The sequence below is a fragment of the Tiliqua scincoides genome, chromosome 1, assembly GCF_035046505.1.
Source record: "Tiliqua scincoides isolate rTilSci1 chromosome 1, rTilSci1.hap2, whole genome shotgun sequence".
Classification (NCBI taxonomy): domain Eukaryota; kingdom Metazoa; phylum Chordata; class Lepidosauria; order Squamata; family Scincidae; genus Tiliqua; species Tiliqua scincoides.
In genome coordinates this window covers 268,219,195-268,229,936 of record NC_089821.1, presented here as the reverse complement: position 1 = coordinate 268,229,936, position 10,742 = coordinate 268,219,195, and the positions used below count along the sequence as shown (strand labels likewise).

The 10,742-nt window shown below is 42.5% G+C and overlaps 1 protein-coding gene across 1 annotated transcript in view; it reads right to left on the bottom strand.

Annotated features, from left to right (window-relative positions):
• Window positions 1–236: 236 nt before the first annotated feature.
• Window positions 237–10,742, bottom strand: part of FOXN2 (forkhead box N2) — a 51,460-nt gene continuing 40,954 nt past the window's right edge. The window contains exons 3-7 of the mRNA XM_066611894.1: window positions 9,105–9,197; window positions 8,352–8,359; window positions 4,664–4,728; window positions 2,255–2,323; window positions 237–771 (exon numbers count right to left, since the gene is read on the bottom strand). Coding sequence (XP_066467991.1) covers window positions 239–771; window positions 2,255–2,323; window positions 4,664–4,728; window positions 8,352–8,359; window positions 9,105–9,197 — 768 coding nt within the window. The 3' untranslated portion in view covers window positions 237–238. The remainder of the gene's footprint in view (window positions 772–2,254; window positions 2,324–4,663; window positions 4,729–8,351; window positions 8,360–9,104; window positions 9,198–10,742) is intronic.

The window sequence follows — 10,742 nt, the reverse complement described above, 5'->3', positions numbered from 1 at the left end:
TTAGTTTTCCTCACCCCACTTGTCCTGCACCATTTTAATCAGCTCCTCAGTGCCTAAAACCGCTACCATGACCCTTGAAATTATTTTTTTTAATGTGAAACTATAACCTTCAAAAATAAAAACAAAAAACAAAAAAATCAAAAGTCCTTTTATGGCTTTGATCTCCCTTGTGAAGGGTAAAAAGTAGAGGAGTATTGCCACGCTAAAAAATAAAATAGGCATTTATATCCATCCATCTTCACATTGTGTTGCTATTTTTTTTTCTCCGCTTCTGGCTATGGGTCTTTGCAGTACTTATGAGGGAGCCTAGACATGTACTGATCCCAGCGAGGTGAAGCAGAGACCCAGCAGCCTCTTTCAGTTCCTCATCTATTTCTTGGCAGAGCTCCTCTAGGGCTTTCTTGTGAGGTTGGGTTCTGTCTGAGGTACCAATGCGAGGCTGTGCAGTATAACCGCTGTCCGCAAGGGGATCATCCTCATCCTCGTCATCCGTATCCACTTCACTGTGGAATCCTTCGCTGCCATCACTTCCCACTCGGCTGGCCTCCGAGACAAATTCATACACCTCGTCAATGGAGGACAGGGATGACACACTGGACAAGGATGTGCAGCGCTGGGAGGCCATGCTGCTGGCACTGTAATTGTGATCTTCCTTTGGGTCGATGCTGGGGACTGCCGAATCATTCTCCTGATGGCTTGCCATACTGTGGTTGTGGAATGCACTGCCATAGTTCCTTTTTTTGGAGAGTTTAAGAGGTTGTGGCTTCTCACCTATGGAAACACAAACATCTATTAAAACTCAGGACACAAAATGATTGCAGTCAAGATAATCAGATATCCAGTTTTAAAGGGCTCAGAGATGAAACTGAAACACAACCTAATTACGTGACTGAAACTGCTCATATTGTGTTTTATGTGTTTTATAAAACACATATATGTGTTTTATCATGGCATTCTCCTTTTGCTTCATTTGCTGTTGAAATTTCACCTGTAAGCCCCTTGGAGCAGGGGGCATGTTCTTTGTTATGCCATTCTGTACAGAACAATATCGTTAGAAGGCATTATACCAGTGTGGGTGATGGAAGAGGAAAAAGTAACTTAATACAGACAAGATGGAAGTACTGATTCAGAAGTAGGTATGGAAGCTGTTCTGGATAGAATTGCACTCTCCTTAAAAATCAGATTCACTGTTTGGGGAAGATTCTGGATCCTAAATGCTCATATGCTGACTGTGGCCAGGAGCCCGAACATCTAAAATCGGTGTGCCAGCTGATCTTTTCCTGGAAAAGTCACTGCTGGTCACAATTATTCACACCATAGTAACTTCCAGGGTGGACTACTGTGATGCACTTTGCATGGGGATGCCTTTGAAGAAAGCTGGGAAACATATTTAGCAAATGGAAAGTGGAGAAGTAGGACTGCAGCCATCAGCCCTGCCCTCCCATACCTGGGGCCAAGGTCTGAAAGGTGAGCCTATGTGCAACCAACCGCAAATATGTAAGCTCCCCTTTCAAACCTTCACCCCAATTGTATTTACCTCATAAGTACAATTCAGTACTTATGTTTAGTACATAAGTTCTGAATTGTACTTATGAGGTAAATACATAAATATAATTATGTACTTATGTTCAGTACATAAGTTCAGTGAGCAGCTGGGGGCTGCATGAACCTCTGCCTGAATAGGCTTCATTAAAAATTATGGTTGCAAGAGACCTTGTGAGGCAAAAGGGATTCACCCTGGTATTTATAATCCAAAGCACATCTGGAGTCTAGAGCTACATGGCTTGAAAACCGAAGATAGATCAGTGGGTGAACAACATGGGATGGAACTCACAGTATTATACCAGTAAACAAGTGCACTGAACCAAGTGTCAAGTATGAAACCTGCATGTGTATTGTACTGGAAGACTGGCAAGCCCAAGTAGGGCAGCAGCATCATGAAACACTGTGCAGAGTTATAACGCATCACACTGCTGCAAATTATGCATTCTCCACATTAAGTGTAGTTTGGCCCTATGACACTTTCCAGGAAATGGGCTCCATTAAGACCCACTTCCAAGTAAACATGCATATTATTCCACTGCATTGGCCAGAGGTGTTTTCAACACAAGGAACAAGGGAAACCTTATTGAGTATTTTCTGTCAAACTGTCAATTGCCGTAACCTAAGCGGACCCCAAAAAGATGACACCTGAAAAGGCCTTTCACAGCATCATTTGTAAAAAAAAAAAAGGGCAAACATTTCTTGCACTTACAATCTAAAATGCCTTGTTCAATGGAAGTGTTCAGCAGCATCATGGCAGTTGCAGCGTCAATATCAGAGTCTGAAAAGGAAAGGAAACACCCTGTGTTATGATTCATTTAGAGGACTGTGGAGTGATCACAGACTAAACATAATTGCTTTTAAGAAGTCAAATGAGGGTAAGACAGTGGATTTGGCCCAAGTGGAGGTTATATATTTAAAATATCTATCCACCTTAAAATATATCCACCTTTCTGTCCAACAGACACTCAAGGCACTATGTGTCAACAATAGTTAAAAAGAGACTAAAGTAAACACAGATATACAAAAGATGAATTGAGAGTTCTCAATGGAGAACTGTATGCTTGAATTTGGGACACAGGAGGCTGAGACCGTTCCCCCCCCCTCCATTTTCCCCACCACTAGCAGTAGTTCTACAGTAGTGGCAATCAGCAGTGTTCCTCCCAACGATCCCCCCCCCCCACCGAGCTGCTACATTATTACATAGCATTGCTCAAAGGAGGCTACGGGGGGAGGCAGCTGCACTGCTGAAGAGCATTACTGTTGTGTAAGTTTCAAACCCCCTTCCTTTTACCCCGCTGATCTGTCCCAAATCCTGCAAATGGGACTGCAAAAGTGAGGAAGCCATTTTGGTTCTGCCTGACCAGTATCCCAGACAAAAACCCAGCACACCAGAGAACCAAAACCCCAGCCAAGAGAGTAATTCAAGAGCTTAATAAACCATAGGCGAATGGAAGCATGGTTTGCAGGTGTCATTAGGGAGGGAGCCAATGACTGGCTGCCAATCCCAATTCTGAAGGCAGCAGAACACCGAGGAGAACATTCACCCATTACACAGGTCAACACACATTTTGCTTCCTTAAATGTTACACCAATTCCTGGGTATATTTGGGGTGCTGATTCCAAAAATGGCATCTGTTTTGCCCTATCATGTTTAGTTTTGGAGACACGGCATAGCCTCTCTAGTGAATGGTTCAAGCAGCTTCCTCATGAGGAAGCCTATACCATGGACAAATGGAAGAGCAAGATCCTTGCGCCAAATACCTCAATTTCTTCAAAGAGTTCAGTTTTAAACTGCCAAGTCAGAAGGAACAACCAACCAATTATAGAAGCAAAAAGGCAAAAGATAGGGGAAAGTAGGAAGAAGGGAAATACAGGTAGAGATGGAGGGTGCACTGGAGAATGCATGCTAAAAACAATAAATGGGAAATAGATTAAGATTTAGATGAGCTTTTAAGGCATGATGATTGCAAATGCAGCTGTGAAATGAAATTTAAAAAGCACAAGCAAGCAAGAGATGAAATCAGTACTTTTAGAACAGTTCAGGGGACCAGAAAGGGAGAATGCAAAAGAGTAGCCCTGGAAGGGGATAGCATTTCATTCTTCAAGAAGAGATTTTATTAGCACCAACGCAAGACTCCCCTTGGCTTCCTTATGGTAAACACTCACCTACAAGTAGCTGAAACATTCAGTTACAATCACATTTATTTCGATTTTGAAGCAGTGCTGACCTCAGGACTTGGTGCAGATAACACCATTTTAAAACTGATCATTATCTAGTCAAATCTAGTCAAATTCATTTAAATATAAAGGGATATTAAACAATTCATTAGAATATAGAACAAAGTACAGGTGGGTGCTGCTTTGCGACCTTCCTGCTTATGCCAGGACTGCATAACCGATGACCACGTGTGGTCATATGGTCATCAGGGGCACACATTCCAACCCTCCAAAAGCAAGGGGAGTTCCCCTCCCCTCCCTTCCCCTCAGGAGGGCTGTCTGAGCCTCCCAGAGGCAGCACAGGTCTGCACGCTGCTTCTGCAAGGTTCAGACTGAGGTGAAATCGTCTCTCACACGATTTCCTGTTTCCTCCATAAAAGTGGAAGTCATGTGAGAGATGCAATTTCCCTCAGTCTGAGCTCTGCAGAGGCAGCATGCAAACGCACGCTGCTGCTGGAAAGCTCAGACAACCCTCCAGAGGGGAGAGGAGTGGAGCATCCCCTTCCCTGTGGAAGGTGTGGATTACATCATGCCCTGGTCCCAATCCCTGTCATTAAGCAGCGCACAACTATGTACTTAATCTCATCGAAATAGCTACTGTAAAGTGGTTACCCAAAGCAAGAAGATCTGAACTGCTATGCTAGAAAACACACAGGTCCGGTTTGGATCCAGCATCCAGTTCTAGTTTATTCTAACTCTTGTTTGCAGTAACCATGGTTTGCAGACGTTGGATGCCACAGCAAACTATGGCTATCGCAAACTAAAAGTGCAGGACAAAATCCAAGTGTGCAAGGAGACGAGGAAGTATGCCTGCCCAAAGCTCATGCATGAGGAGCTAAGCCACAAACTGAAGTGCCCAAGCCAAAAGGAGTCAAAAAAGAGCAATGAGTACAATACTTACCTTTGATTGATTGACCCTGGCTCTGTTTCAGGACTGAGGTTAGGTAGTGAGGAGATGATGAACCACTGAAATAGAGAAAGGGGGGACACACATCACACAAAATTTACAGAATGTGCTTTGGGAAATTAAAATTCCTGTTGTTTCCAGCCTACAACGCCTTGGCACTGCTGATCACTGCTCATATCGCCTTTCTGCCACTAACTGAAAGCTGAATTAAAATTGTGTTTCCATATGGCACTTCATAGCAGCTCAAGATTATTCAACAATGTCCTTCCCCATGGCCAAACTTCTCTTTACTCACTATTAGATCCCATTCATTAAACAGAGTTTATTGTCTGCAGGTGTAGCAGGTGTTATTGCTTCCTATTGATCTTGCCTGATGGATTAGTGACTAACAGCCCACAGGGAGTTTTAATTATATATTCCTCTAATTTGTTCTGCTTTCATTTTTTTTAAAATAGCAAAATATTTCCATTCCACTTTAAAAAAAATTGAAATAATAACACACAAGAAGAAGTTAACACTCTTCCTGGGTATAGAAACTGGCACTGGGCAACTGAGAGAAAATATTCAAAAGACAATCAATAAGGGTACTCCTCAATCAATCAATAAGGGTAATGATCCAGCCAGGATTAACAGGAAGTAATAAAATAGGCTGAATGTTTAATTAAGGCACAAAAGCCCTGAAAAGCCTTAATATAACTTTGCCTAGCCATACTGAAAAGCTAATGGCCCAAGAGTTTTTATCACAAAAAGCAAACAAGTTAAAATAAGGAACAAAGGACAACACCATGGAAAACACAATACAGTAGAATGACAATGGTATTGTTTAGATGCTCTGTAAAAACTGAGTGCACAGAAGATCATAATTGCATTAAAAAGAGCTAGCAGGGAAGAAACACACATCTGCAATGTGACAATGTGCTTATCAAAGTAAGGACTACTGCAGTTCCCTTTGAGTGCACATTCGGCGGCAAACCTGTTTCCTGCAGAATGTGAGAAATGACCCTGAGAGACTCTAATTCTAGTATGGTCTACCTCTCCTGGGTTGCCAGTTTCTAGACTCTTTATAATCTCTCTTCATGAGCAACTGAGCCACTGTTCCATGCTCTTGGTTTGATCCTTTTCACTGCCTGCCTTGCCATTGCTTTCCTCAGATCACTGGCCCCTCTCCTGATCTTGTTCCAAAGCCAAATTCTGAAACTGGCTTTACTCTGGACCCTCCAAACAAGATGGAGGGCATCAGTGAAGAAGGCTACTTTGCTTATCAGTGCCCCCTGCAAATAGCATCCACCAAAACACGCGCCTCATAACAAACATTTCTAGTGTAGCTGTGGGAGTTCTCTCCTGATTTTGCTCCAGGCTCCAACTCAAAATCTGACATGGGGCTCTGACATAGCTCAATGAAAATGGTAACCCAACATGCAGCAACAGTGAAGAAGTATATCCCTTCAGGCCAGCTCAGATGACTTTCTCAAAGAGATATGAGCATAAGTTCATTATGAGCATCTGTTAGCAGAAGCCCTTCCAGCATGAACTTCTGCTGCACTCTGGTCTATTTTAAGAAGGGGACTGGAAGTTGTGTGTCCTTCCTACAGCACAGATCTACCTCTGGGGAGATACGTTCAGCACTACTTTCAACAGTTCATGTAGATTGAGAAGCCTGCTCACCTAGGCAGCAGGGACTTGCAGGTCAAGTAAAATATTTTGGTTTGATTTGGCCATTTGGCATTCTTAGTTTGCAGTACAACACAGTATTTGTCTTAAACTGAAGTCACAGAATGAAATTTGGTTTTCAACTTCATAACACAATTCTTGTGTTCAAGCTGACATACCTGCTCGAACCCTTTTTCAACAAGACCAAGAAAACTCTGCATGTAGTTGCTGGGCAATAGAAGAATACCATGGACCTTGGTGTGCAACAACACAGCTTGGTGAAGAATATAAGAGTTTTGTTACTCTTATATTGACTGACAGGAAAACAGTCAGTCTAGCCCAGCTACCATGATCACAAGTAGAACTTGACAATAACCCTCTTCTACTGCTTTTGGCCCCTAACCACAGGGATTCACTGGCAAAATGCCTCTGAGCATGGGGCTCCCACAGGCCCACGAAGGCCAAGAAGGGAACTTTCCTTCATAAATCCGTCTAAACACCCCTTCAGAGACATCTAAGCTAGTGGCAACCACCACATCATGTGGTACTGAACTCAATACATTATGTACCATGTGAAAGACTTTCTCCCACCTGTTACTCAATAAAGTAAATTGATAATGAATTTGTGACGACCACCTTAAAGTACTATGGGAGAGGGATCATCCTTCCATATATTTTCTGTACCATGCATGTTGTTATAAAGTCCCCCATGCCCTTAGCCATCTCTTTTCTAACCTAATGCTCTCCTCCCAGCTATATTTCCAAATGCTTTAGCCCAGTGGTTCTCAAACTTTTAGCACTGGGACCCACTTTTAAAAATGAGAATCTATTGGAACCCACCAGAAGTAACATCATGACCAGAAGTGACATCATCAAGCAAGAAAATTTTTGACAATCCTAGGGTACAATCCTACCAACTCTTACCCAGGAGTAAGCCCCATTGACTATCATTGTTAAAAGCATATACATAGTAGCCTGTTAACAGTTGTGTAATATTTTCCCAGATGCAGTCACATTCCATGGCTGCATCAAGTCCAAAATATTAAAAATAAAATATTTAATGGGAACCCATCTGAAATTGGCTTGCAACCCACCTAGTGGGTCCAAACCCGTATTTTGTGAAACACTGCTTTAGCTTTCCTTGTAGGAAGATGCTCTAGCCCCTGAGTTTGCCTTTTCTCCACTTTTTCCAGCTCTACAATATCCTTTTGGAGATGAGGCAACCAGAGCACATTATTCCAAGTCTGGCCACACCACAGGTTTGTATCTGGCCTCAGTCTGACAGCCAGGTGCAGGCTTAAGCCCTGCACCCAGTTTCAAGGCCAGGGAAGAAAAGATACAAAATGCAAAGTGAGACTCCTCCATGTTTTATTAGTGTAGTCCAGGATGGAAGGGAGAAAGAAATCAGGCTTCCAAGGTAATTGGAAGGTGAGCTACTGGAAAGGGGGGAAAACAGAGACCGCTTTTCAATTATTGCCAACATGGATATCAGACTCAGTTTAGTTTGCCCAGAACCCTGCTTTAAAAAGTAATCTCAGGCTTAATGTTTTACTGAGCAATCATTTAAACTTGGTTAGGTTTTTTTTTGCTTTAAACATAGGGCCTTCATTAGCCAAGTCAATTTTTAAAGTGCATCCAATTCTTTTTTAAAATTGAGTGAAGTGTCCATTTTGCATAAAGTACCAGTTGATACTGTATCTTCTCCCATCTGTTTAATGACTAGATTTCTTATCGCCATGTATCACCCTGGCTAACCAGCATAAAAGGCAACTTTGGCTCAGCGTTCTGGCAGTTCAAACTGGTGAACAATTTCTGCTGAGGATTGGTAGCAGATTGCGTAGTTCTACCAGTAACCAGTAGAACATGGAGAGTTCCTTTCTACCAAGTCAAACATTAGTCTATGCAGCCCAGTACTGTCTACACCAACTGGCCATGACACTCCAGGTTTCAGACAGGAGTCTTTATCAGATTGCATGCATGGCTTCCATGGCTATGGCCCTCCCCTCAGTTTTCTCCCCCTCTACCCATTTGCTTTTCAGACTCAGCTGAACTCATCTCTAACTTGGGAAAAGCAGTTTGCAAAAATCTGTCCGCCCCTCACCCTGCAATGTATCGTGAAATGCAAATGCACCTAATAATTCATTCTCGTTTGAACCTGCTATCTTAGGAACGCTGATTTGGAAGTGAGCCTAATTGAAATCTATGTGATCTGTATAATTTCTTCCCAATTACAGAGTTTTACAATTCCTGGTTACACATTTTTTAATACAGAATTCCACGCAGCCTGCTTTATGAAGGTTCCAGTAAGTCTCTATCAACTAGTGCAAACACTCAGTTTAACAAAAATAAGACAAGAGTTTCAGACCAAGCTCTTAGAATGCCAATGAGACCTGAAAGAAAGAGGCTGACATTTGCATTGGACACAAGAAGTTGCCTTGAACAGACTCAGATTATTGGCCTCTTTGGCCTCCAGGACTTCAGGCAAGGGTCTTTCCCAGAACTGCGAAATGGAAGTGGCAGGAATTGAACCTGGGACTCTCTCAACCATTGAGTTTAACCTAGCACCCTAAAAATAAAAAGAGAACAACTTTGCCACAGGATGACTAAACTACCATATTTAAATTAAATTTTTATAATTCATGCACACTCCCACCCATCCTGCTATCTTTGGACGATACATCCCTAATCCAGACTTGTCAGGATTTTTATTTTTAAACAAGATTGAGTCATATATCTGAAAAACACAGTCCTACCTCAGAGGCGATACTGGTGGAGTATATAATGCAAATGTGGAAGGGAATGGTTGCTTCTTCAGCGCTTGTATAAGGTTAGGTTTATATTCTGGGTCCACACACCATAGAGAGCCTTTTCCATTCACCTAGGAAACAAGAACAAAACACCAGGTTTGATACAAGGGGGTTCTCCAATTCTGAGTGCACTGTGCATGAATAGCTCAATCAAAGTCACTGGAAAGATGGAATTTCCTCTTCCACAGCTTGTTCACTCCAGGAAACCTTCTGCTTTACCAAAGCATGCACAAACTTTCCACCTTGTGGATGTGCTTGGCTGGTACTTTTGAGTGGGCACAATAGCCTGGGCTAGCAAGGACGGCAACAAACAGGAGGTTGGATAGGCAGGATGGAAGGAGACATGTGCATGCCTTTGAGCACAGTTCCCCTCTTTCTGTCAAAGGCACATACAGCAGGACAGGAAGGAAGATGCTTCCCTCTATCATGTGCTCCTTTTGAGAAACTGCACTGGAGCAGTGTGTACCACTGTACTGTACAGTAAAAACCATGACTAAAAGTAGTTTGCCATTTTGTTTACAGAGCATAACTTATTTGTTTTAAAGATTTATATATTGCCTTTCCTACGTTCAAGGTGGTGTACAATTAAAAAATGAAAATGCAACCATAAAAACAAATAAAAAACCATTTAAAGCAATTTAAAATCATAAAGTTAAATGATACAGATAAAAATATAAAAACAGCAACAAGATAAAAACAATGGCATAAAAGCAGCAATCAAAGATACGAAGGGTCCTTAGGAGGTTCTTCCTCCCTCCTCAAAGGCCAAGCAAAATATATTTTAGACCCACTGGAAATTATATAAAACGTGTTAATGTTGCACCCAGGTAGAAAGCGATTTAAGTATAGACTCCTGGAACCTAACCTGTACTTAAATAGGGGACCTAATATGATCACAATCTTTTGGCACCTATATCTGATTTCCAAGGACAAGATAAACCACTGCATGGGCATTTTAGAGATTCTGAGTTTTTACAAGCAGCAACAGCAAAAAAAAGTTCCAGTACATCGCTAGTGTGATATGGATGAAATTCAGAGCATGGCAAGGGATCTTTCTCCCTCTTCATCCTCCCCCCCCCAAGTCTTCCCTTTCACGTCTGTTTTCTCCCATAAACAGTTCAGGTTTAGGAGAGGTCTGATAAATGTCTTTTGGCAGATTACTGTTGGTCCTCCAGTACCAGGAGGTTTGGGAAGCAGGCTGCATATTGGCCAAGACCCCCAAGCCAGGGAAACAATGACCTGCTCCCTTGTTGTGAGGGTGCAGCTGGCTAAAGGGGAGGTGGGGGGGAGTGAGAACCAATACATGCATTTCTTCCACCCTGCACAACCCCACAGTACAAGGACTGAAAATGGTCAGAGATGACACTGAAGCAGTCATGCACATTCTAAAAGCAACCCATTCTATTTTGGGAGGTGGTGGGGTCTGAATGAAAAGTACTTCTGTATGCCTTGGGCTTCCCCTGAGTGCTCAGAAATGTCTGGTTTGTTTGCTGGTAGCCCTGTTTTGCTTTCAAATTGATCAGCATGAGGCCATCTTGCTGCTGAAGAGAATCACATTCTCACATCCTCCAAATGCCTCTTCAAAGCCCAACTTTTCTAGTCCCTACGCCCTACTG